Source organism: Canis lupus, chromosome 16 (genome assembly GCF_011100685.1).
Source record: "Canis lupus familiaris isolate Mischka breed German Shepherd chromosome 16, alternate assembly UU_Cfam_GSD_1.0, whole genome shotgun sequence".
In the NCBI taxonomy this organism is placed as follows: domain Eukaryota; kingdom Metazoa; phylum Chordata; class Mammalia; order Carnivora; family Canidae; genus Canis; species Canis lupus.
Window position 1 is genome coordinate 1,450,798 of NC_049237.1, and position 26,285 is coordinate 1,477,082.

The following is a 26,285-nucleotide window of genomic DNA, read 5'->3' on the forward strand; positions in this document are numbered from 1 at the left end:
AGTCCCCCATTGGGCTCTCTGTAGAGAGCCTGCTTCTCCCCCTGCCTGTGTCTCTGCCTCTTTCTGTGTCTCTCACAATTAAATAAATAAAATATTTAATAAAAAAAAAGTTCCTCAAATGATATTGCTGATGAACACCGTGTAGTGTGTAGAATTGTAGATGCACTAAACTGTACGCCTGAAATTACACTGGATGTTAACTATACTGGAATTTAAAAACAGATAAATATAAATTGGTGTTGAGCTGTTAGATGGTCTACATTGAAAGCAGTCAGGTAAGTGGCTGCCAGCTGTATACTTTGGCATCATTAGTTGCAGAATGTCTTTCTGCCCTACACAATTGAGGGGAGAATCATCAGATTTATAGGAATTCAATAAAAATTTATCAAGTAAATCTTCTAATTGCTAATGCCTATGAGTTGCCAGCTGTCTTCCTTCCTGACTCAATCTGTATAAACAGAAAAATACTCCTGCTTAGAATTTTTTCCCCCTACTTGTCTTCTCTGTCTCTTCAGGCATACTAATCCCCTCTTGTGGACGAAATCTCAAACCCTAATAACCACCACAGGTTTGGCATACACAAATTATTTAACCTAATTGTCTTCTTTCACATTGTCAAGAGGGAAAACCTGGACTGTATTTACATCTATATAGGCCACTCTGGCATTGAACTTTTGGTGAAAATCACTAGGGAATAACCAACATGAGACAAAGTTTAGACAATCAACTGAGGGTCTGTTCATAGGTGAAACCGTGGAGAGCGGCTCACAGAACCCTTAGGTCTGGATGCACCTTACTGCACACTCATCCCCACCCCCAAGCCCAATAGGTACTTTAAGCCAGGGAAGAAATGCGAACTTTTATTTGCTCAAACCCACACAGAACCCACAAAGCAGACTCAGGATCCACGTCCTCTTCTTTTCCCTTTAACAGAACCCGCTCAGGCCCCTCGGCCGCCTGGGCCTGCGGCCTCCCCAGACCCGGCCCAGCGGCAAACGCGCACTTGGCTCCCACGTCCGCCTCCCCTAAGAACACGTGTTCTTCCCGCCCAGCTCGGAGGCGGCCTGCGGAGTTCAGCCCCGCCCCCCGCCCCGCCGGCCAATCGCGCCCCAGGGTCCGCCCCGCCCCCCGCCCCGCCGGCCAATCGCGCCCCAGGGTCTGCCCCGCCCCCCGCCCCGCCGGCCAATGGCGCCGCAGGGCCCCGCCCCGCCCCCGGGCCCGGGCCGCCGCCTCCGTGCCTCCTCCCTCCCGGCGTCCGCCCGTGCGCTCGGGGCCAACCGAGTGGCAGCCGCGGATTGGTGGCTGCGGCGCGGCCAATCGCAAGGGGGCACCTCACGTTAGGGCTCCGAGCCTTAAGCGCGCGGCGGCCGCGGAGGGCGGCGACCGAGGCGCACGCGGCCCGCGCCCCAGGGCGGCTGCGATTGGCCGGCCCGTGGCTTGCCCGCCCCCGCGCGCGGCCGGCGAGCGCTTCCCGAGGTCCGCGGAGGCCGCGCTGCCGCCATGAGGCCCCGGACGGCCTGGCTGCTGCTGCTGCTGCTCCTGGCGCTGGCGCACCTGCTGGCCGCCGCGGGCCCCGACGGAGGTGAGCGGCCGGCGGGCTCGGGGAGACGTGCTGGCGCGAGAGGGCTCGGGGGCCCGGGCGGCGGGGGCGGCGGGGGCGGCGGGGGCGGCCTCCCCGGCAGCAGCTGCCCCTCGGCCCTGCCAGGGGCTCTCGGGCGCGGGCCGGCTTGCGGGCGAGCGCGGCGGCGGCGGGGCCTGCAGGGGCGGCGCCGAGGCCCGGGACGAGCCCCCCGGGACGCGCCGCCGGGCGCCAGCGCCCTTTTAGAGCGGGCCCTGTGGGCCTGGCGGGAGCCCACTCGCGGGGCGTTGGGCTCGGGGAGGGCGGCACCGCGGGCCGGCTTGCATCTGCCCGAGGCCGAAGGCTGCGCCCGTCTGCCGGGTCCCTCCCGCCCCTCCTGCGAGCCGGGCGCGGCGGAGGCCGCCCTCGAAGCCCCCGCTGCGGGAGGGGCGCCAGGCACCTGCTGGTCGCGGCGGCCCACGGTCCCTGGAGAAGAGCCAGCTGCAAACACGGCGTCCAGAGCCTTTCGATGAGTAGGAAGCACTCCTCGAGAAAGGAGTGCTGTTCCTAGGCAGCGGGCCTCCCATTCCTGGGCCTGACTTTCTTCCTCCCCGGCCTTTCTCCCCACGACCGATTCTTCCCGGCCGCTTTGTTCCAATAGAAATAGACTCCCCCGTCTAGGACTGGTGTGTAGGGGAAGTGTGAACTTTATACTCTTTCAAACAGATTGAGTAACTTGGGGGGGATGGGGGGTCACCGATTCAAGCCTTCGCCCAAATAGGGAAGTAAGAACCCCACTGGGATATACAGACACCTGCGGAGAGCGAGTAGAAAGCAGCGTGGCCTTCAGTGAGACTTGAGACCTTCATGAATCACGAAGGCCCAAAAAATATACCAAAGCAAACTTCCGGGGGTTGGGGGCCTGAAATCCGCGTTGTAAACATCTGCTTCCTTGATACCTGCGCAAGTCACGCTTTGGGGGACGTACGTGAAAGTTCCAGGACCAGTGGGGATGGAGGGTCTTTTTTTGGAACGTGGCTAAAAAGCAAAATAGTTTTGTTGTCTTGATTTTGACCCAGTGCTGTTTTTTTTTTAAGATTTATTTATTTATTTATGATAGAGAGAGAGAGGCAGAGACACAGGAGGAGGGAGAAGCAGGCTCCATGCAGGGAGCCTGACGTGGGACTCGATCTCTGGTCTCTGGGCCAACGGCAGGCACCAAACCACTGAGCCACCCAGGGATCCCCGATCCAGTGATTCTTAAGAGGCCTGAGAGAGTGGTGAACTCAGGTGGACACCAAGGGTTATTATTAGGACCAGCAGGTTTATTGTTTGGGTGACAGATCACTAAAGCCATGAAGGCCCTGGGAAGCAGTTGCTTCTGGGGTGAGCCCAGGAATCTCTGGAGTTGTCATGCTCAAGGGCACTATCCTCTGGTGAGGTTGGTGCATGGTCAGGGGGATAGAAGCGGCTCCTAGTCCCTACCTTGACTCTTCCCCCATCCCTGAGGGCATCCCTGACCCTTCTCTCTCACAGGTAAACTTGTCCTGCCGATTTATTTTGGGCCCACATTTCTCTCTACCTCTGCTGTTCCAAGTCTTCAGGTTTTGTTTTTGTTTTGTCTCTCTTATATTTCAGATTCATACAGCACAGTGCTGTCTGGGCCCCAAAAGACAACCACCCCACCACCACCACCACCACCACCACCAAGAATATGGTCACTAAATAGAGCTTAAGCTCTGGCAGTGCAAGCCTTAGGTGTGGTGTCTCGGGTTAGAAATCACCTGTACGTTTCACATTTTTCCAGCCAAAATAGTGAGAGAAAATACTTTGATGCTAGTTATTGCCTGGTTTTTTATTTTTTGTTTTTGTTTTTTTTTTTAATTTATTTTTAAGATTTTATTTAGGGCAACCCAGGTAGCTCAGCAGTTTAGCTCCGACTTTGGCCCAGGGTGTGATCCTGGAAACCCGGGATCGAGTCCCACGTCGGGCTCCCTGCCATGAAGCTTGCTTCTCCCTCTCCCTCTTCTCAGGGTACCCAGGCTGCCCTGTTGCCTGTTTTTAGCTGGAATTGCCATAGACTTAAAAGTTAAGTGGAGAGACGCCTGGGTGGCTCAGCGGTTGAGCATCTGCCTTGGGCCCAGGGCGTGATCCTGGACTCCTGGGATCGAGTCCCGCATCGGGCTCCCGGCGTGGAGCCTGCTTCTCCCTCTGCCTGTGTCTCTGCCTCTCTCTCTGTGTGTGTCTCTCATGCATAAATAAATAAAATCTTTTAAAAAGTTAGGTGGAAATCCCCTTGTGTGGGTGCTAAAGAACTGCTCAGCTGCCTCTCTTCATTCCTGAGAAGTGATTATCAAATGATTCCACCTAAAGCCTTGGGCCTATTAGGAAGAAAAGAGGTGACAGTGAGCCAGAGCAGTGAAGTGGTCAGGACCCTCCACTAACTAGTTTCTTGATCCTTGGGCAGGTGACTAACACACTCGGTGCCTTAGTTTCCTCATCTGTAAAGTGCATGTAATGTTTCCCCGACGGGTGAGAGAACGTGTATAAGAGCTCAGCACAGTGCCTGGCCCTTTGCAGACATCAGCTGTAGTGATCTGTCTAGTAACGAATTTCTCTTTTTCCATGTTTAATGTCCACTTCAGTATTGACCTGACGGTAGAATTTATCCAGCCGTTCCGGGCACTTCTCTGGCGGGGACCGAAGAGGGAGGATAGTGAGGATGTCTTGAAAGGAGCTGCCTGTGTGCAGGCTGGGCAGGGCTCCAGGGTTGTCATCGGATGTACCGTTGGGAGTGGACAGGGATCGCAGAGGCCTAGGGCCCCCACTTCCGGAATGGCCTTACCACGTGGGCTAAGCAATGTGGAGGTGATGTGAGAGGCTTCATCGGCCGGGTGCTGGGGAGAGTGGCACCCATCCAGAAGATGCTAGAAGGCTTTGGGGATCTTTTCTCTCCTAGAATGTCCAGTCATAAAAGCGAAAAAGTGGGCTCCCTACTACCTACCGTGTGGGATGTTTTCTTTGCAGGGATGTGTGGGTTTCTAGTAGGTTAGGAACATAGAGCCACCGCCCTCTCAGATTGCAGGAGGTTCAGGCCTGGGGTTGTCTGCAGGCTGGCAAGGACTTGGAAAGGTAGGGACCTGCCTTAATGCATTTGGGAGTCTTTCACTACGTGGGGAATTTTCTGTCATTTTGTTTGTTATCCTTTAAAAGAAGTATCAAGGGCAGCCCCAGGTGGCTCAGGGTGGCTCAGCGGTTTAGCACCGCATTTGGCCTGGGGCATAATCCTGGAGACCCGGAATCGAGTCCATTCCGAGTCCCACGTCGGGCTCCCTGCATGGAGCCTGCTTCTCCCTCTGCCTCTCTCTCTGTGTTTCTCATGAATAAATAAATAAAATCTTATAAATAAATAAATAATCAAGAAATGAGTTCAGTCTTAGGAAGTCTGTCCCGTGGTAGTTTGGGGACCCCCACTGAATCACAAGGACTGTCCCTGGTGGTGCTCCAGGCTGTGTCAGGCTGAGCATCGATAGGAAGGCATCCTTGCCTTAACCTCTTAGTAAAATTCTCCCTATCCCTGGGCTTGGCGTGGGTCGTCGGGCCCCTCTGCCCCCCTGGCCGTGCCCTAGCCTAAAGTGCAGATTAGGTTCCCACCTGTCCTGCAGTCTTGCATCTGCTTGCAAGTAAATCTGGTTCCTGTATTGGCCAGAGCGGTCAGGCAGTGGGAGCGGATGCCCTTGGCCCACGAGCCATGCCCGGCTGCCCCCAGCAGGCTCTCTAGCCTGCGTGAAGCATCCGGATCCGAGGCCAGGTGTGGGGTGCCTCCTAGGTCCCTGACCCAAAGCAGAGAACCTGCAGAACATCCTGACATTGAATCTGCAGGTTTGCAGCCGTCACATGGGTCGTTTTGAGTGAGACTCTGGAGCCATGGGTGATCAGATTAGCCTTTTGGAAAGCCAGTGTGACTGCTGTACCACAGGCCAGAGCAGGAAAGCTCAACACTCAATTCTTGCCTTGTGGCGTTGTCCTAGGCAGTATTTCCAGAAGAACCTGGAAGCCCTAGCCAGCCAGGGTTAAATTCAGGTTCCCAAGAGCCCTGGGTGCTCAGATTCTCGAAGACCTGAGGCTGCAGTGTTGGCTGCCGGTCATCGGGGGAGGCGGACTGCGTTGAGGCCACCAGCCTGAGAGGTGGAGATGGGGCTTGAGCCCACACTGTCTTCCCCCAGGTCCTGCCCTTCTCCATGTCCAGGAAGCCTGATGACAGTGCTGGCTGGCAGCGGGGCCTCTGCGGGCCTGTCCCCACCTAGAGGTCCTTGTGGTGGGGGGTTGGGGAGCAGAGGGCCCAAAGGCCCGGGAGCCAAGCAGGTCAGCTTGGTTTGTACTTCTCAGGTTGGTGGCTTCTGTTTTGAGATTTTATTTTTTTATTTATTATTTATTCATAAGAGACCCAGAGAGAGGCAGAGACATGGGCAGAGGGAGAAGCAGGCTCCCTGCGGGGAGCCCGATGTGGGACCAGATCGCAGGACCCCGGGGTCATGAGCTGTGTAAAGGAACGTGGTTGAGGAAAGTGTGGCTCCTGGTGGATTTTGGTTTGTAATTAGTTTGCAGATTTTTATGAAAAGAGGCAAAGCTGCCACAGCACCCAGACCAGTTAGTTCCCTGGCCCGTCCCGGCGGTTGTGGGGCCAGCACTGGGTTCGGTGGGGCAGGGCCAAGGTGGGGCAAGTCCCAGAGGTTCCCAGACCCCAAGGCTGACTTGGTCCTCCGCCCCCAGCACAGAACTCTCAGAGTTGCTTTATCTCCTGGGAAGCATCTGGGGAAAGAATAATTGGCCCCTTGGCACTATCTGGCTCCAGAGTTAAATCAGTTCTGGGGCTTGCTGTACTTGGCTGCTGTGACAGCAGCGGGAGAAGCTGGTTAACGAGAACTGCAGTCCCAGGGTTCCTTGTCTCCGTCGTCGGACGAAAGAGTCAGTGAAACACAGATGGTAAGATGAGCAGGTTCTTGTGCTCTGGGAAGAGAGCTGTGCTTCCAGGCAAGGCATTCTCCGAAGGTGCGATTTGTTGTGTTTTATGGACGCACGTTACCCCTGTAAATCTTTAAAATTATTCGTGGGGGTCTCCCACGCTGGGGATTATTGTGGGGTGACTTGATAAGTAAATACAATTCCTCACCCTCTTCCCTCCACGGTGAAACCTGTGGGGCCCTGTTGTAATGCCACCCGCTTTCAGAAGTGGAATGAGTCCAGCCTCCAGAATGTAAAGCCGAGCACAAGTACTTGTTCCCCACTGGTACTGGTTGGGGAGCCAGGCAGCCATTTGTTCACAGGAAGACTGATGAGGCCCTATCTGTGGAGAGCATGGTGCCGTGAAGAAGGCGTTGGTGACAGCCTGCCCTGGAGCACAGAGGCAGGGTACCCACAGAACGAGGTACCCTAATGCACAAAGCACAGGAGGTGGATAAAGGAGCCTTGCTACGGGGCAGGGGCGAGGCCTGCAAGGCCTGCAGCAGGGTGATACTGGGAATGGATCGGATCCCAGTGCAGGAGTGACGAGTGATGGTTAGGGTTCTCCCAGCCTGGGCAGGAGGCACCTGGTCCTGTCCTCAAGTCCTGCTGGGCGTTTAAACTTTGAATTCTAGGAGACGCCTGGGTGGCTCAGTGGTTGAGCATCTGCCTTTAGCCCAGGGTGTGATCCCGGGGTCCTGGGATCGAGTCCCACGTCAGGTTCCCAGTGCGGAGCCTGCTTCTCCCTCTGGTTCTCTCTCTGTGTCTCTCATGAATAAATAAATTTTTTTTTCTTTAAAGATTTTATTTGAGGCCTGATGTCGCCACCTCGGTTTGTGGTGGCCCTCAGGGACCACTCAGGCCTCGTGGCACGTTTGCCGGGTTTGGCGTTCTAGGAAAGCTTTGAAGGAGGAGAGTCACCAATTTCCTAACCGGTTTGGATGTTTTCCGCTCAGATTCTTCCAATAAAGAAGATGCCATTGAGGATGAAGAGGAGGAGGACGACGACGAGGAAGAGGAGGAGGATGACTTGGAAGTCAAGGAGGAAAATGGTGTCCTGGTCCTGAATGACATAAACTTCGATAACTTTGTGGCTGACAAAGACACAGTGCTGCTGGAGTTTTATGCTCCGTGGTAAGGACTGGGTGAGGGGTTCTCCGTGCCCACGGGCTTGACGACTCACGGTGAGGGTGGCAGAGGGAGTGTGGGTGCAGGAACGCCAGGAGCTCAGCGGCCGGGAGCCGGCCCTCAGAACGCGGCCCCTGGCAGCCTAAGATACAAGTGTGTCCTCGGATAGTTCAGCTGAGGGGTTGGCGTGCTTAACAGTCTGTGACAACACGGAGACGGGTGTTGGTGATGACCTGTCCCTCGCTGCAGATCCTGCCCCGACCCACCTTGAGGCCATCCTGCCTCCCTGCTCCTGCCAGTTGCTGCCCGGGTGCAGCCTTGGCCTTCGGGTAGTTTCCGGTGTGGAAAGGCACACCGTAGTTAAGATCTGCTTAGTTACTGGACCAGTGCCTGAGGTTCAGGCGTGAGGTGGGGTGTTTTTGTTTTTTGTTTTTTTTTTTTTTTGTAAAATATCTAAATTGTCCTTGGAACAGGTCAGTGAGATTATATTACTACGTTGTAGATCCGTATTCTCAAACTTTTTGGTCCTGTGAGTCCAGATTGCTTTTTAGGTGGGTCGTGGCTCTCAGCAGTTACCATATTCAACATCAGAACACAGAGCTTTCCATATTAAGTCCTCTCTAGCCGTAGCCCTCACTTGTTAACATGACATTGTTACGCCAACATTGTGGTTGGTCGTGTGGCCTCTGGGAGACACCACTGTACGCTCTGAGGGATTGAGCGAGGAAGACCGGAGAGGCCTTCTGTAAAGAGTTTTTACCTCACAGATGCATCGAGAGGGGTCCCTGGACAAACTTTAAAGCTTCCGGACAAAAGCACTGGGGTTTGGAGGTGCAGGAAGCGTGAGCCCAGGCCACGGCTGGAATTCCAGCCTGCATGTCTCTGACTCCAGCCACCTTGGCTTCCTCACTGTGATACCTTGTGTGTCTCCTCTTACCTGCGATCATCCGGGTCCCCGTGCCCCCGTCCAGAGGTACACTGCTGGATGTCAGTCCCCATGGGTACAGTCAACCTGCTTCTTCTTCCCTAAATCTCATTCTCAGGTGTGGACACTGCAAGCAGTTTGCTCCGGAATATGAAAAAATTGCCAGCACCTTGAAGGAGAACGACCCTCCCATTCCTGTGGCCAAGATCGATGCAACCTCGGAGTCCGCGCTGGCTGGCAGGTTTGGTGTGAGCGGCTACCCCACCATCAAGATCCTCAAGAAGGGGGAGGCTGTGGACTATGAGGGCTCCAGGACTCAGGAAGGTGAGTGGAGCCTGCACTCATGAAGGAGGGTGGGCCAGGCCTCTCTTTTCAAAAGAAAGTTAAGGGGGGTGTTTTGGATAATAGGACAAGTTGAGTGGGCCGGGAGTGGTCCCAGGAGCACCAGCTTCTGGCAGTGCTCCCTGCTGGAGCATTCCAAGTAACCGAGATCAAAGTAACCTCATCCAGAGGTAGGAAGGGTGTCTTCCCATTTCAGACCATGAAAGTCAAGATCTGGAGCCCGTGTGTTGGCATGGCACGAGGCCACGGTTCCCGGCGGGGCTCTAGAGCAGTGCTTCTCAATGTCGACCTTCCGTCAGAGTCACTTGGTGGGCTCCCGAAGCCAAGGCTGAGCCCCATCCCCAGGCTCCCAGTTCCCTGAGTTTCAGGTCAGGTTTGCTGATTAGCATTTCTTACAGGCTCCTGGGGCTTAACTGAAGCCATGAGTCCAGAGCCCCTGGTTGAGAACCACCAGTGTGATGAGCCAGGCAGTTGTCCAAAACCAGGCCTGATGGGTCCCTACCTGACTTATATTAGGCACAACATTAATTTTTTTTTTTAATGAATGAACAGATAAAATTGTGATATCTTTGTCTTCTCTCTTAATTACTAGGAAAAGACCCCATCGTGTTACAGTTTCCACTCCCAGTGTGGCATAGTGGACGTAGTAGTGACTAGGACCACAGCCAGGACACAGTCCCTGTGTGTCCCAGACATGTGGTGGCCCCTTGCCAGGCCCTGGGCTCCTCATTTGAGGAAGAGGTGGTCACTGGAATCTGATCTGAGTCCCTTTGAGCTGGTAGGGGGCCTCTCCTCTGATCCTCTGAGGATCCTGCCCACTGCTGGTGCACAAAGGAAACCTCACAGCCATTGACACTTGCTTTCGCGTCATGTTTGTCTTCTGACTAGATCATCTGCTTACGTGCTTCAGAATTCTCAGCGGTAGTTGAGGAGTAGTGTTTCCACCCTGACCCTGGCTGTCCAGCTCCCTTCCGGGAAGCCAGCTCGTGTAACAAGTTCCTGTGTCCTTCGGAGACACGGACACGGGAGAGCAGCATGTGTGTGTGGGTTTAATTTCTCCCAGTTGTTAGTATATCCCCAACACTACCTGCACCTTTGTGTTGTGCTTCATCAATGATGTCTTAGCCGTGTCCGCACTCCCAGGAGCTTAATCTAAGAGCAGACTGAGAGCCGTGTCCTTCCTGTTTCAAAGTGAGCAGGCTTGTGTGTCCTGTGCCTCACGTGAGGTCCGTGCCTCACGTTTGACCGCTAGATGTGGGGCCAGCGTGGCACCTCGAGAGCAGTGTTCGCCAAAGGGGGCTCCTTGGGCCACTGGCCTCCCTGACGTTGATGAGCTCGGGGCTTTGGGTGTGGCCTGGGGGACAAGGGGCCCACACCATGGAGGTGCTGCTGTGCACACTGATCTGAGAACCACTTAGGTCTAGCTACTTGGCGATTCCACAGCAGAATGAAAAAAGAAGAAAAAAGAAAAACGTCGAATTTGCCACCACTGTCCCAAGAGCCACTTGGAAGGTGCTTGTAGGAGCCTGTCCTGAGCCTACTCCCATCATTGAGCCCATCTCTGGGGACGGGGCCACCACCCTCCCTGTGCTGCCGATGCAGCCTGAGCGGCAGAGGAGGTGCTGCTTCTCTGCATTTTTCTTGAGTTTTGGGTACACGTCATGACGTGTGACCTGCTGGTTCTAGATGTGCATGACTTGACACATGGGTCTTTTGTACCTGGGGAGGGGACGCCCTTGAGACTATCCACGACGTGTGGTCACACGTGGTCGGACTCGGGGAGCTTGCAGTTAGCACCGCAGTCCAGTGGAAAGCGTCTCTTTCATCAGCTTGGTCTTGGGCTGTCAGAGGAGTTGCCGGGCAATGGGAAGAGGAACAGTGGACCCTCAGCCCTGAACTCTGGCCTCAAGCTGCAGAGCAGCACTGGCTAGAGATGCAGCTGCGTTTTAGGAAATCCAACGTTTCCCGTCTACCTGTGCTCACGCTTGTTTGGTTTGTTTCAGAAATCGTTGCCAAGGTCAAAGAGGTCTCCCAGCCCAACTGGACACCTCCCCCAGAAGTCACTCTTGTGCTGACCAAAGAGAACTTTGATGACGTGGTTAACGGCGCAGACATCATTCTGGTGGAGTTCTATGCCCCGTGGTAAGATGGTGTCTATCCCCTGTAGTTCAGATTTTGATGAGGCCCGTTGCGCGTTTGGTACCACCCAAGCCATGCAGTGGGGGTATCAGAGACCCCTGCAGGTGAGGCCAAGCCAGAGAACAAGGGGGTGCCCAGTCCCCGGCACGCATGAAGGCTGACTTGGCTGCTGAGTGTTCCAGGGGGTGGGCGAGGTAGACCTAGGCCTGTACGATGTGAAGTAACACATCTGTAGGACATATGGGAATGCTGTTCATCGAAGTACATATGGCTGTGATGAGGGGAGAGCGGAGGTGCCACCACAGTGGGCCGGTGGTGGCAGCTGGTGGCCTTGGGCTGCCCATTCTAGGCTTGCTTCTTCATGAGGTATCTGAGCAGTGGGGTTTTTTGTTTGTTTTGGTTTGGTTTTTGTTTTTTGTTTTATTTATTCATGAAAGACGCAGAGAGAGAGGCAGAGACCCAGGCAGAGGGAGAAGCAGGCTCCATGCGAGGAGCCGGATGGGGGACTCGATCCCTGGAACCCGGGGTCATGCCCTGGGCTGAAGGTGGCGCTAAACCGCTGAGCCCCCCGGGCGTCCCTGACCAGTGTCTTCACCTCTGCTTCAGGGCAGAGATATTCGTGTGCCCGAGCGAATCTTGGACGATGACCAGATTGCCTGTTGTTTCCCTCTGTTCCACTGATGAAGTGTATGCAGGATCTTGTCTGAGCTACTGGCTCCAGCAAAGTCCCTAAAACAGTGGGGGGAGGGGGGTGTGAGGAACGAAACCAGAATGATTTAGTTTTCTCCTCTCTGACAGTCACCTAATGGAAAATTTTTGATTACCTTGACATGCCTTAAATCTACTAATCTTAGGGTACCAGATTTTAATTCACCGTGACTTTGCTCCTTCCTTTCCTGAGAAAATGATTTGGACTTTTTCTTCCAGTTCCCTCCCAGCTCTCCTTTTGAGGAATCTCTCTCTCGGGTTTTCTTTCACCTGAACCAGCAGGAGCTATTAGCCAGAGCTCCTTACCACCCTTCCTGGGCTGTGAGCATGTTCACTTGATGTTTTATTTCATGGGTATGGTGTTTGTGCCAAGGCCCTCCTCCACGCCCAGCAGAAACCTCATGTCCAAGTTTCCTTGAGGCCACTTTCCCCCCAGCGTGTCACAACAGACACTGCAGGGCTCATGTCCAGTGGCCTTTTAAAAGTGTAACCCCAATCTCAATGATTTTTGTTTCTCTTTGCCAGGTTTGTATCTATGGAATGCATTTATTCTGGAAATTTGTGTGCTGTTTTACAAAAAGCTTTTATAATCAATTTAAAAAAAAAAAAAAAAACGCTCTAAGTCGTCTCCGAGTTCAAAGCATTCCACAAACAATGGCAAGGCAGAGTCACCAGAAACGGGCACCTGATTTCCATGATAAATATGGTAATGCTGTATTAGCTAGTGGAGCCACTTTCTGTATTGCTGTATGGGCATATACAGCAACACAAATTGGAATAGAATGGAACCTGTCCCCTGTTGGCAGAGTCACCCCAAAGGAATGGAGGGATCAGTAATCCCAGCTGGTGTAATAATGAATTGTTTCAAAACCAACTCATAATTGATGCCAGGTGAAAGCACTGTGCACCTACTAAAATATGGCATGATTTAAGAAATAAAGTACATTTGAAACCTTCAAAAAAAAAAAAAAAAAGGCAGCGATTGCCTCACGCTCCAGACGTGTCCCCCTCTCACATTGGAGCCTCTGGGTCCCCACAGCTGTCCTGCCTCTGTGTCCTCCTCTCACCCTGTCTCCTTTAGCGCCTGGTCCCCAAGTCCTCTTTTGCAGCCGGGCCTCTTGACGCTGCCAGGCTCCCTCCCCACCCCCGACCTCAGGGCCTCAGCCCTTGCAGGGGAGGGGCAGCAGAGCCTGGCCGCTGTGGCCCCGGGATAGGGGCTGGGATTGAAGCCTACTGCCTGTCAGGAAAGAGGAAGCCCTGGCTCTGCAGAGGAATTGGGCATAGGAGGGACATGGCCTGCGTGGCCACAGCATGGGCAGGAAGCAGCCAGTTCGGCCCCCGGATACTAGGAGCAGAGGTGATCAGAGGGGAACCGGGCAGGGGACCCGCATGTAGGAAGGAAGATGCCAGGAAGAAAGGCAGCGCAGGGGAGAGGTGGCTGCCCCGGGTGCCGCGGTTCTCGGCCTTTGTGAGGAGAGGACGGAGGGCCATGGGCAGCTGGCGACTGAGCAAAGCCAGTGTGTCCAAGGGAGATGGGAGCGCGGCGGCCGGTGCTCTGGGAGGGCCGTCAGCCTGCCCGAGGGCCCCTCCACTTGTAAATTCGTCCTGGCTCAGCCAGGGGTTCTGGTTCTGGAGCAGGCCTGCTGTGTGTCAGGGCGTGCCGTGCAGGTAGAGTCGGGGATGCGACCACAGGGCTCTGGACCCCTGCGGCCGAAGGCGCTGCCCTTGGCCATCGTGGGGTGTGCACGTGCGCAGAGAGGACAGGCGGGCGGTGGGGGTGGGGAGGGGACCCCTGGTGAGCATGGAGGGGGGGGGCCAGGGGCCCGGGAGGTGGTGAGGGTGTTGGAGGAGGCTGCACAGGGCTGCCTCACGGTGGGGTATGGACTCTAAGTCGTGCTTGCCCAGAGCTGGGTTCAGCACACTGCCGGCTCCCGTCGCTAGCTCAGCGAGCTCGTGGAGAGCGAGTTCACCTTGTCTCTGATGCCGCAGGAGCAGTGACCTGCAGAGGTTTATGTGCTGTAGGGTGCAGCCTGGAGGTGTCCTCAGGGCCCTGACAAGGCCTGCTTCATTCAGCTCGGGCCTCAGGGCCTCTGACTGGCAGGGCACTCGCCCGGTGTGGCCCGTCGGTTCTTAGGGTACAGACGGGCTGTCATAAAGGTGTCTCCGGTCTCGGTTCCCTTGGCTCAGGCCCACCGTCTCCTGCCCTGGTTGGTCGCTGTTGATCTTTGTTCCGTCCTCGTGCTTTTCTTAGGTTGTAACTCGGCTCCCGCATCCCTCCCCTCGCCCACCTTTGAAGGGCGCACGTCCACTTCCTCCCTGTGTCTCGTGTCCCAGGTCAGCTGTCCCATCTGGCAGGAAGGCCATCCCTGACTCGTGTCCTCGCCTGTGCCCACTCCCAACGCAGAGAATCTCCATTCTTAGGATGTTGTGTGTCGTAGCCTTTCCCACGCCCACCCTGTGCTCCAGTCACACCCCTGCCTGTGTCGTGTGCGTGGGTGTCCTGCGTGTGTGTGTGTCTGCACGTGCGCATGTGCATCCTCCCACTGTGAGTAGCACCGGTGCAGTGGTGTCATGCCTCCAGAGGGGCCTGACTCCACGCCCTCAGATTGGAGGCATTGGGAGGTTTGCTGGATCTAGCTGACTTGCCCGGGAGCACAGGCTGGGTTTCTGTGTGTCCCTCGGCCGGGAGCCTGTGTCCACGCTGGGACGGACTCCTCTTAGCCTGACTGCTGCTTGTAGGTGTGGACACTGCAAGAAGCTGGCCCCCGAGTATGAGAAGGCCGCCAAGGAGCTGAGCAAGCGCTCCCCCCCGATTCCCCTGGCTAAGGTGGATGCCACTGCGGAAACAGACCTGGCCAAGAGGTTCGAGGTCTCTAGCTATCCCACGCTGAAAATCTTCCGCAAGGGGAAGCCTTTCGATTACAATGGGCCACGGGAAAAATACGGTAAGCCACCTCCCAGTCGTACCTCAGTGGGGAGGGAGGAGGCGGGGAGAGCCATGGGCAGTGTCCTGGGGAGCCCCGAGCCCCTCCTCAGGCACATGCTTTGCTCCCAGGTATTGTCGACTACATGATCGAGCAGTCTGGGCCACCCTCCAAGGAGATCATGGCTCTGAAGCAGGTCCAGGAGTTCCTCAAGGATGGGGATGATGTCATCATCATTGGGGTCTTTAAAGCGGAGAGCGACCCAGCCTACCAGCAGTACCAGGATGCCGGTGAGTCGTGACTCTCGGGGCTGGACGGGTGATCCCTGCCCCAGCCGTCAGGTTGCTGAGGTGTCTGCTGCTTCTACGGAGAACTCCTGGGCCCTCGGTGTAGGGGTTCGCTCCATGAAGAATTGAGATAGCACCCGGGTAACAGGCTTTCCTTTCTGGGGTTGGGGCCTTGATTACATGTGGGGGGACAGGATCCCATACTGAGTAGGCCTCTGAGCAGAGGGCAAGGGCACAATCAGGTTCATCCGAGTGTGTTGTCTCCCTCTCTGTCTTTCCAGGATCCCCTTCCCAGCCCCTCTGCAAGGGGTGGGGTCTCCACCAGAACGTGAGGGTTTCTGAATCAGACTCATGTTCCAAGTCCTGGCTCTGCTAGTTATTAGCACGTGACCATAGGTGGTGACTTGATTTTTTTTTTTCTTTCTTTTCTTTTTTCTTTTTTTTTTAAATATATTTTATGGGGTGCCGGGGTAGCTTATTCAGTTGAGTGTTTGTCTTCACCTCAGGTCATGATCCCAGGACCCTGAGATCAAGCCCCACGTCAGGCTCCCTGCTCAGCAGGCAGCCTGCTTCTCCCTCTCCTTCCCAGTCATGCTCTCTGTCTCAAATAGATAAAATCTTTAAAATATATGTGTATATATTTTTTATTAAATAATCTTACTTTGGAGATCTTTCTACTGCAGGAGGTTGTTACATTGAGACGATGTAGACGAAGTGCCTGGTAACGCCGGCGTCCAGGAAGTGCTAGTGTTGAGAGGTTGAGAGCCAGAGTCACTGTGCGCAGCTGTCAGAGGTGGTATTCTGTGGGGGCAGGTGGCACTGGCCCCATCCTGAAATCCGTGGTGGTCGGACTTGCTCTCCCAGATGACCCTAGGTTATGAAAGAGAGAGGTTTTCTCTCAGGAACACTGAGGATCCTCTCCGTCCTCGTCAGGTTCTTTCCAGGGTCCCCCACCACCACACCCTCCCCTTACATACCACAGATGGTTCAATTTTCTGCTTTAGAGCAGTAATTACAGTGTTTTAAATGCACGGATTGCCCCTTAGTGCTCATTTGTGTGGCGCGGTTACAGGTGTGCCCATGCCAAGTGCGGGTGACTGTGGCTGAGCTCAGAGGAGAGGTGAACCCCCCAGTGCCGGGGTAGGGGTGCCTTGTCTGTCCTTATGGATTAGGTAGCCCGTCTTCTCCCTGGAGCTAAACCATGGGGAGTCTTGCCCAGGGTGATCCCGGCCTCTTTGCCGAGGCAAGGGAGACCCATGTTTCTGCAGAGCAGGGACCGGGGCCCGGCTGGGCGGGGTGGGGGGGTGCAGTGAATCACTCACACGCCTACAGTCACGTGATTAGCAGGTCTCAGAATTGTGACTTAAATCTAACTCTGGCTGGCTTTGAGAGCCACCCCCCAAAGCATGTGGTGTACACTGTCTCAGCCGAGTTTCCTGTAATCCGGTCCAGGCTGGGGGGACACCTTTGACGTCTCACCCAGTGTTGGGATCACAGACTCAGCTCAGAGCAGAGACTGAGGTGTGTTCATTCACCCAGGGGATTAGGGCAGGGATGGACAAACTGGCCAGATTTTGTAGTCTTCCAGGCACGCAGCCACACTTAGCGGCCTACACACTGTCTAGCTGCTTTTACACTACAGTGCCAAGTTGAGTGGTTGGGATGGCATGGCCTGCAAAGCTAAAGATCTTGTCTGGTCCTTTCCAGAAAGTTTGCCAAACCCTGTTCTAGAGTGTCCTCAGGCAGTGGGGTCTCGTCTCAAGATTTAACTGAGATAGCAAAAGAACTGCAGCCCACAAACAGGCCAGCCACCAATCTGAGGAGGAGAGTCTAAACCCTCTCGAAGGGGCCGCGTGTGAAAACTCACCCTGTGGCAGTAGGGGGGCGTGGCACCCACCTGTTCTCAAAGACCATCTGCTGCTCTCACGTGCGTCTCATTGGCAACACTAGCTCCTGACAAATGAGCTTGAAGTTGCTTTGTGAACATTCAGTTTGTTTGTTATTTTGTTTTTTGTTTTTCTTCCTAAAAACAAATTCTAAGGTAGAGAGAGGCTCTAAGGTGTTAAACCTCTGTTGAAAAATCCAAACTTCCTTCAGGTGTTTAAGCTCTGAGTGTCATCCATGCAGTATTCATGGTGCCGATCCCTTCCTTCCCCCCTTCCTCCCTGACATGGAGAGGCAGAGACACAGGCAGAGGGAGCAGCAGGCTCTGCCCAGGGGCACCCCCGGATCACGACCTGAGCTAAAGGCAGATGCTCAGCCACTGAGCCACCTAGGTGCCCGCCAATCCCCGTCTTCGCAGGGCATCAGCTTTGGCTGATGGGGACGGCGAGTTCAGCCTGGGTCAGTGATGCAGGTTAATAAACTGTGTGTTTATCGTTCTGTTAAATTCTCAGCGAACAACCTGAGAGAAGATTACAAATTCCACCACACTTTCAGCACTGAAATAGCAAAGTTCTTGAAAGTCTCCTCGGGGAAGTTGGTCGTCATGCAGCCTGAGAAGTTCCAATCCAAGTACGAGCCCAGGAGCAACGTCCTGGACATCCAGGTGAGTGAGGGCCCTCGTGGCCACAGCAGCCCCCAGGCTGCTTTTGTGGGTATTTTGGTGGTTTGGTTTGGTTTTTTGGTGTTTTAGTTTCTGTTTTTGCTTTTAGTTTGTATTTAAATTGCAGTTAGCATTCGGTGTGACATTAGTGCCGAGTGTATGGAAGGTTCACCGTACTGTACGTGCAGGCTTCTGAGCAGCCTGAGGCTGCTGGGTGAGCCACAGCTGGGGTTCTGGAGCATGGAGGCTTTGCTCCGAGCCTCAGATGTGTGTGGGGTCTAGAGTCCCTTTCCCAGCCCCCTGCCTGGTAAAGGGGTAGGTTCCTGGGAGGCTGAGGACGCCAGAGCAGCCAGCAGGGTGGTCGGTGATTTATTGGGGGGCCTGCCAGAGTGGCTCCCTGTCCTCTCCCCCCGCAGGCCAGTGCCACCTTCCTGGGTGCTCAGCTGCTGTGGCTCTGGCCTGCGTGTCGGGCATTGCCCCTTGGCCGGAACGTGCTCCTGTGTCTGAGCGAGGCCTGCTTGGCCGACAGGGCGGCTCCGGCGCTGAGCTGTGGAGTGATAGCAGGCCTCTGTCTGCGGGCGGAGCTGTGGAGCGTGGCCCACGGGTTTGGCCTTCCCTTTTTCTCCCCATGGGCCTATGCCCAGCCCGCATCTTCCAAGCGTGATCTATTCACCTGGAGAAGGGCGGAGGGGGCTTCAGGCCCAGGGCAAGCCTGGATCCAGTTCCACGTCCTGCGTGCTTCATGGGGGCCCTGTGCTTTAGCGAGCAGATTGTCAGGTTCCGAAGAAACCTTCCATCTCCAGGTCAGGGCTTTCCTTTGAGAGAGAGACTGGGATGCAGAGCAGAGAGCTGTGTTGTGTCCCTGGCTCCCACAGCCAGTTAGGAGCAGACCAAGGGGAGGGGCTGTGGGCTGTGATGTCTCTTGTCCCGTCCAGCTCCTTTTTATCCATAGGTATTGACCTGGGGTCTGGAGATGAGCATGGGGGCCTGCAGACCCCAGGAAGCAGGCACCGCTCTGGGTGGTGTGAATGTTCCTGGGAAAGGGGTCTGGAGCTTTCGATAGAATCTTCATACATTCTGGTCCTTGACCCCAGAAAGGTTAGGGGCCCCTCAGTCTAGTCTGTTAGACATGTCACTGCCTTTTCACTTCGTACCTTAAATGGACTGGTATTACTTATGTACCAGCTTGGTCGCAAAAATTACTTAAGACCGCTAAACATTGATACAACACAATAAAATGCAGTTTTTTAAAAACTGGCTGACTCAGTTGGAGGAGTGTGTGACTCTTGATCTCGGGGTCATGAGTTAAAGTCCCATGTTGGGTGTAAAGATTACTTAAAGTATCTAAAAAAAATAAAAAGAAGTGGATTTGGAAATTGGGACAAAGGGAAGGCAAAGGCAGGGCGAGTAAGAAGCAGCCAGCTCTCAGAGCAGCACACAGAGGATTGCCACGACAAGGAAGGAGCTGTTGGCTTGCAGGGTGTGAGGCCTGCTCTGCCCCTGAGTGCAGGTTCGGGCCTGTGGGTGGCAAATGGTCACTAGCAGAGCATATTTGCCCTGGGGTCACTCTGCTTTACTCACGAGTTCACCTTCTGAGTGATATTCAGCCTGGAGGCTGTCAGATGCCCCATGGCCTGCCGGCCTCTTCAGTCCTTCTTCCATCACTTTCCCCCCACCCTCCCCATACCCTGGGACCATCTCCCCTGTGCCATCTCCCCTGTGTGGTTGCTGCTGGCTCCTCCCTTGCAACACCTTCCCCCTCCCACCTGGGAAGTGCCGCCATCCTTTAGAGCTGCCCAGGGCCACCTCCCCATGTCCCACCCCGACGGACCTCAGCCCAGAGTAAAGAGTATGGTGTTCACCAGCCACCTCCTGCTCTGCAGCCTGGGTGGGCAGCTCAGCCTGGCCGTGCCTCACTTTCTTCCCATGTAACATGAGATGGCAGTGCCCACCCTTGGGTGCTTGTGGGGCTGGTGTCTGGAGGCTCTGGGTCAGCATCTTAGTGTGAGCCAGGGGCCCCTGCTTGGCCCTTGAGGTGGTCACCCCAGCTCATGTCTCCCAAGCCAGTGCCACTGTGTCCAGCTGGTCACAGAAGCTGCATAAACATCTGTTGGGTTCATCTCCTCTGGAAACCCTCAGGTGCCAGCCTTGCTGAGCCTGTCCAAGGACGGCAGCCTGGTGCTAGACCCCTGAGCCCTTGGATGTTGAGCCTCCCGCCCTCCTCTCCAGAGGGGTGGCCTCAGTGGAGCAGCCTCCAGGCCCTGCAGCTCTGTCTGGTGCCATGGTCCAGCCTGAGATCATAACGGTTGTCGTGAGTGTGGCCTCTCGAGGTGGCCGCTCACCAGCTGTGTCCCCCAGGCCTCCCTCCCTTCACCTCCTATGCTGTGTGGTTGTCACCCTAAAATGCCACCCCCCCCCCCCCCCGTGGGCTGTTAGGATCAGATGAGGGGAGATGGATCATCCCACTCAGGTCAACAGCAGGAACAACTGTCCTCTAGAAGCCTGCCTTCTCCCAGCAGTTTTTTTTAAAAAACATTTTTAAATGTTTTTAAACATTTTAAACATCTTTTTCTTTTAAACATTTTATTTATTCACAAGAGACCCAGAGACCCAGGCAGAGGGAGAAGCAGGCTGCATGCAGGGAGCCCTACCGGGACTCGATCCCGCGACCCTGGGGTCCCGGCCTGGGCTGAGGGCGGCGCTCAACCTCTGAGCCCAGCCGCCAGGCGCCCCTCCCCCAGCACGTTCTGGTCGACGCCAACAGCGAGCCCAGGCCCCGGTCAGGGCACACGAGGTCTGCAGTGGCCCAGGAGGCTCACGTAGGGGTCACGGAGGAAAGGAGCCCCAAAGGAAAACGGGGCTACGGGGTGCACAGCCTGCAAACCGCCCCGCCCCCGGCCCGCCTTTTCAGAGCAGGCCCCCGCCCCTCGGGCCGCGCTCACGTGTGCCCCTCCCCGCAGGGCTCCGCGGCCGGCTCGGCCATCAGGGAGCACGTGCTGAGGCACACCTTGCCGCTGGTGGGCCACCGCCGCAGCGCCAATGACGCCAAGCGCTACGCGCGCCGGCCCCTGGTGGTCGTCTACTACAGCGTGGACTTCAGCTTCGACTACAGAGCGGGTGAGAGGCCCCGGGAGGCCGGAGGCCGGGCCGCCGCCAGGGCTCCTGCGCGCACACACCGGCGCGGGCGGGGTCGCGGGCGGGGTCGCGGGCGGGGTCGCGGCGGGGTGCAGGGCCCCTCCGCGCTGCAGGGCCGCGCTCCTCCTCCCTTCTCTGGCGCGAGGGGCCTCGGGGCCGAGGCGGCGGGAGGCTGGGGGGGGGGGGGGGGGCTGCGGGGCGGGGGCGGGGCCCGGGCAGTCCCTTGGCGCTCACGGCGCCCGGCCCGCCCCACCCCGCCCCGCGTCAGCCACTCAGTTCTGGCGGAACAAGGTGCTGGAGGTGGCCAAGGACTTCCCCGAGTACACGTTCGCCGTGGCCGACGAGGATGACTTCGCGTCGGAGGTGAGGGACCTGGGGCTCAGCGAGAGCGGCGAGGACGTCAACGCCGCCATCCTGGCCGAGGGCGGGCGCAGGTTCGCCATGGAGCCCGACGACTTCGACGCGGACGCCCTCCGCGAGTTCGTCCGAGCTTTCCAGGACGGTGGGTGCCCGGGGCGCCTCCCTCGCGGCCGCTCCCCGTGTTCTGTGGTTCAAAAACAAAGCAGCCCCCCGGGGATTTGAGGAAGCCTGGTCTTCGGCGCACTTGGAGCCAGACGCGCCTGGACGCGGGAGCGGCGGAGGGCGGAGGGCTGGGAGGGGCGGGGGGGCGGACCTCCAGGGCCTCTCGCGGGAGGACGGTCAGTGACACCTCGGGCCCCCGCCCCGCCCCGCCCCGCCCTCACGCTGCCCCGCTGCCCCGCTTCCTTCCCCGGCAGGAACCCTGAAGCCCGTCGTCAAGTCCCAGCCGGTGCCCAAGAACAACAAGGGGCCTGTCAAGGTGGTGGTGGGGAAGACCTTCGACTCCGTGGTGATGGACCCCAAGAAGGACGTCCTCATCGAGTTCTACGCCCCCTGGTGCGGGCACTGCAAGCAGCTGGAGCCCGAGTACGCGGCGCTCGGCAAGAAGTACAAGAACCGCAAGAACCTGGTCATCGCCAAGATGGACGCCACGGCCAACGACATCACCAGCGACCGCTACAGAGTCGACGGGTTCCCCACCATCTACTTCGCCCCCCGTGGGGACAAAAAGAACCCGATTAAATTTGAGGACGGAAACCGAGATCTGGAACACTTGAGCAAGTTCGTAGAAGAACACGCCACGAAACTGAGCAGGACCAGGGAAGAACTCTGAAGGCCCGGGCGGCCGAGGCGCGCGCAGGAGGGACCGCCCGGAGCCCGGAGCCCAGCAGCGGGGCCTCGGCCAGGGCAGGGTCTCTTGGGGCTTAGGGGTTTTGTACTCTGGTATCTCACCTCATGCTCTGAATACTGAGTAGAGAAGAATGACTCCATAGATTAGCCCAGATTTTTACAGAGAATACATCTATTTTTACCATTATTTGGGGTGTGATTTTTTTTTTAACCTTCCAATTTCTTTAATATATTTCTTCAAAGCAGATAAGTCGAATCTCTTCTGTGTGAATGGGGTTTTTTTTTCCTTTTAAAATTTAAGAAACCGTTTGCCAAATCACATTTTTTTTTTTTTTTTGGCTTTTTATTTTACCATTGTCTGAGGAATTACTAGCCGAAGAAGAGTTGACTGTCCATGTGCTTTAGTTTTCATTTCTTCCTGCGTGGCACCAGGAACGGTTACCAAACACCCTACCAGGGATGACCTTTCAGTGCAACCTCTGAGCTGCCACCCAGTCCCTAGAGCAGAGGCATCTCTGTGGGGGACTGGGTGTGGCCGTGCCTTCTGCATTCAAGCCAAGGACTGCGGGCGAGGAGCGGCTCCCAGGTCCCCCAGACCCAGGGAGCCGGGTTCCAAGGCTCAGCCTTGGGGCGAGAGCAGCCACCCAGCTGGGTTAGAGAGCCCCACCTCTTCAGAACCAATACTGCCAGAGGAGAGGTGACCTAGGGCACAGGTGGATACTTTAGGGTGATGGGAAGATGGGGTAGGCTGTCATGATGGAATAAAACAATTACTGAAAAATAATGTCCATAACTGTGTTAGAGAACATCTGATCCATTCCCAGAGCCTGGGTTGAGCTGAGGCTCCGGGCTTGGCGGGGAGGGCTGACTGTCCTGCAGCCACACGTCGTCTCAGACTCCTGAACACCCACCCAGGGAATGGAGTGTCCTGACCCGGGTGGAGGCGTCGGTGGTCTCCGCTCCTGGGGTGTGGAAGTGAGCTGTGGCACGTCCCGGTGGGATGCGGCAGGGATAGAGGCTGAGGAGGCTGCCCCAAGCCTTTCAGGGGGTCTGGGAGGAGGGGATAGGGCAGGAAGCTGGTGCAGCCCCAACACAGACATCCTGGGGGACTGGCATGTGACGGGAGCTTCATACCCGTGGTTCCACTCAACCAGCACAGGCTGTCTCCACCTCCCTCCCCTGGCACTTAGCCGGCTCCTCACTCAAATGAAACAAAAGTGGGGGGAAGGTGAGCATTCTGGAGCTGGTGGCAGCTCTTCCAGCAGTAACGTGTGATTGCTGCAGGGGCTGGCAGGGGAACAGGAGGCAGGTCCTGGGGAGGGGCAGCTTCGGTGAGCCTTTCTAAAGGATCTGCTTTCCAGGTGAGTCAGGCCCAGGCGGACTGGGAGTTGTGGGAGGATGGTGGCATCTGGTAAGTTCTCAGTGTGCCCAATGCAACAGGAGGTCTCCAACACCCCCTTCTGTTCTCCTCCATTGGGAGAACACACGGGCCTCCCCTTGGAGTCTTTGTACTCGGAGACTCAGGAGTGAAGGTGGGTTCGGGGCTTGAAGGCCTTTTGTCAAAGAGGCACACTCATCCAGCGCTGCCAGGAGAGCAAAGTGGTTCCTTTCCTGGGGCTTCCAGGCGAGCTCGGGAGATGTCACTCTATGTATGCAGAGCCATGAGGAAGACACCTCGGCCCTCGGAGGGAGTAACACGTGGCCTCCTTTGAATCAAGGTGTCTAAGAAAGTCCTTTCTGAAGAGATGTTTGAGCTGAGATCCAGGGAGGATTTGGCTCGAGCCCAGCAAAGGATAGGAGTAAGCCCTGCTTCTCCGTGTGGTCCCGGGCCCTGCAGTGTTAGCACTCCGTGGATCATTGTCAGAAATGCGGAATCTCGGGCTGGTCCCCAGACCTAATAAATTGGAATCACAAGTTTTGCCTTTTTTTTTTTTTTTTTTTAAGATTTTATTTTTAAGTAATCTTTATACCTAACATGGGGCTTGAACCTACAACTCTGAGATCAAAAGTCGCATGCTCTACTGGCTGAGCCAGCCAGGTGCCCCTCAGGAGATTCACATGCACTTGGAAGTTTGGGGAACACCAGGCAAAGGCCTTGAGGCACAAGTCAAGATGTGTTCGGTTCTGAAATAAAATCTAGAAACCAAATTGCCAAAGAGTATCTTGACTGAAGGATCTGCAGAAAGGAGACTCCCCTGGGAAAGAACGGACCCCAGGTAGGTTTAGGGAGCTTGTAGACCGAGAAGGAGACAGGCAAGGGAGTGGATTATTGCCCATGTGACTGGGGCCAGGTGAGGTATAGAGTGGGGGGTGTGGGACCTGAAGAGCCCACTGCCCCAGGCTGGGGGCTATGGAGGAGGAGGAGGTGACCTCCCCATAGCGGTGGTGGGAGGACAGGCATGGAGTGGTAGGGTGGAAGGAAGCAGGGCTGAGGCTGGGGAGGTGAGCCAGAGGATGGGCCTCTCAGGAAGTCAGGAATTTGACCTTATCCGAGCACTCTGGGATGGGGGTGGGGGGAACCACTGATGATGTCAAGCAGGGCTAACTAAGGATCAGATTGAAATTACAGCAGAGTGACAATTGATACTTCTGGGTCACTGAGCAAAGCCAGACCCTGTGCGGGGCTCTGGTGCTCAAGTGATATGTGAGCTGGCTACTGCTGTACCCATTTTACAGCTGGAGGAAGGAAGGATGGGGGGTCGGCTAGCCCAGGGCCTGTGCAGAGCAGGGTCTGGGTGCAGGGACCCCAGTGACTGGGCTGTTGCCTCTCCCTTGTAGGAAAGCAAGGGAGCCGGGATGGGCTGCAAGGAGGTGGGCTGCGCTTGGGGAACTGGCTCTAGCAGGCTGAGGTGGGGGGCTCCCAGGTGGAGGGAATTTGGGGGGGGGGAAGAGGACCCAAGAAGCCAGGTGTGACCTCCAGGTGTCTGAGCTGAGGTTTTGGTCCTAATTAGGAAACTCCTCCCGCATACACAGAAGCCAGAAGCATATCCTTCGCGCCCTTTGCGCCTCACCCACTTAGGACAAGTGGATCCCCTCCTTCCCTCCTGACCTCTCCCAGGCCCGCCCGGCCTTTCACCCCTGCACTCCGGAGAATGCTTTTCCTTAGCACAGCTACCGAAACGAATGATTCCACGTAGTACTCAGTCCGTGATCAGATGTGCCCGATTTTCTCCAAAAAGGCCCTTCCCAGTCTGCCCGGCTGGCTCCTCAGCGGGCAGCGCCCACACTCCTGTCTGACTCTTGTCCCCGTCGTCATCACCCTTTGCTTTTTCCCGAGGCTTTCATGCAGCAGACGCGGCAACAAGGGGTCAGATGGAGGACTCTGTCGTTTGCGTGGTGTGTGCAGGTGTGAGGACCGCGGACGTCCACGGTCTCGGTGTATCTGGGACCTACGAGCCCTGGAGAGAGGAAGCGGCCCAGACCCCGCAGGCTGAGCGTGGGGGCCGCCGCCTGGGTGCCTGCTGGGTGCCCAGGACCTGGCATGGGGTACTTACTTATTGAAGCCTTAATCCAAGCTGACACTACTCTTTAAAAAAATAAAATCTTTTTCTTTATTATTTTGTTTATTTATTTATTCATGATTCACACAAAGAGAGGCAGAGACACAGGCAGCAGGAGAACAGGCTCCATGGGGGAGCCCGATGCGGGACTCGATCCTGGGACCCCGGGGTCGCACCTGAGCTGAAGGCAGCTGCTCAACCCCTGAGCCCCCCGACGCCCCTGGAAGAGCACTTCTAAAGGAGGTTAATAAATGCTCCATTAAAAACAGCTTCTGTTAATAACTGACTTGGAAAATACTAGAACTTAAAAAAATAATTTTAAAAAGCTTAAATGGGGATCTTGCTGAAGGAGCTCTCAGGGCCTCCCTGAGCATCCCAGGGTCCGTGCGAGGGGGAAGCACGGACTTTTCCTGGATTCTTTAGCACAAATAGCACAAACCACAGGGGCCCACAGAGCTGGTCAGTGACACCCCCCTGCCCTGACCCGGCCCCCCCGGGGCCTGAGGAAGCACCGATGCCGCCTCCTCCTCCATCCCCCATCAACATGGACCGGCTCTGGGGTGAAGGATGTGGGCCCGTAGCACAGGGACAAACGTGGCCTAACACTAACCTCAGCTGCCAGGTACAGGTGTGCTCACCCCGGGTCTTCCCAAGGGCCCTTCAGCTGGGGTGGCATTAACCGAAGGGCACGCTGCTGCAGCAACCTGATGACTGTGACCATGAATCCGAGGCATTGAAAGTGCATCCCATGGCACGTGACTAGGGCAAGGCGTCTCCCCTTTAAATCCATGTAGGTCCCACATGACAGTCGGCTAGGGTGCCTGGCACAGGGCGTGGGAAAGCCAATGAGATGGGGAGGGGGGGCAGCACTGGGTGTGAGC

General features: G+C 56.0%; 2 protein-coding genes across 2 annotated transcripts; both read left to right on the forward strand.

The window, feature by feature from the left end:
* The first annotated feature begins 1,363 nt into the window (after positions 1-1,363).
* On the forward strand, positions 1,364-22,688 carry PDIA4 (protein disulfide isomerase family A member 4). Its single transcript, XM_038559254.1, has 10 exons — positions 1,364-1,582; positions 7,519-7,696; positions 8,734-8,939; positions 10,961-11,099; positions 14,544-14,749; positions 14,860-15,018; positions 17,412-17,563; positions 20,521-20,677; positions 20,964-21,197; positions 21,472-22,688. Exons 1-10 carry the CDS (start codon positions 1,501-1,503, stop codon positions 21,885-21,887), a joined length of 1,929 nt encoding a protein of 642 aa, XP_038415182.1. The 5' UTR covers positions 1,364-1,500; the 3' UTR covers positions 21,888-22,688.
* LOC102152785 (cytochrome c oxidase subunit 7B, mitochondrial-like) lies at positions 12,330-12,778 on the forward strand. Its single transcript, XM_038559255.1, has one exon. The coding sequence runs from the start codon at positions 12,345-12,347 to the stop codon at positions 12,639-12,641; it is 297 nt and encodes a 98-aa protein (XP_038415183.1). The 5' UTR covers positions 12,330-12,344; the 3' UTR covers positions 12,642-12,778.
* Positions 22,689-26,285: the final 3,597 nt, after the last annotated feature.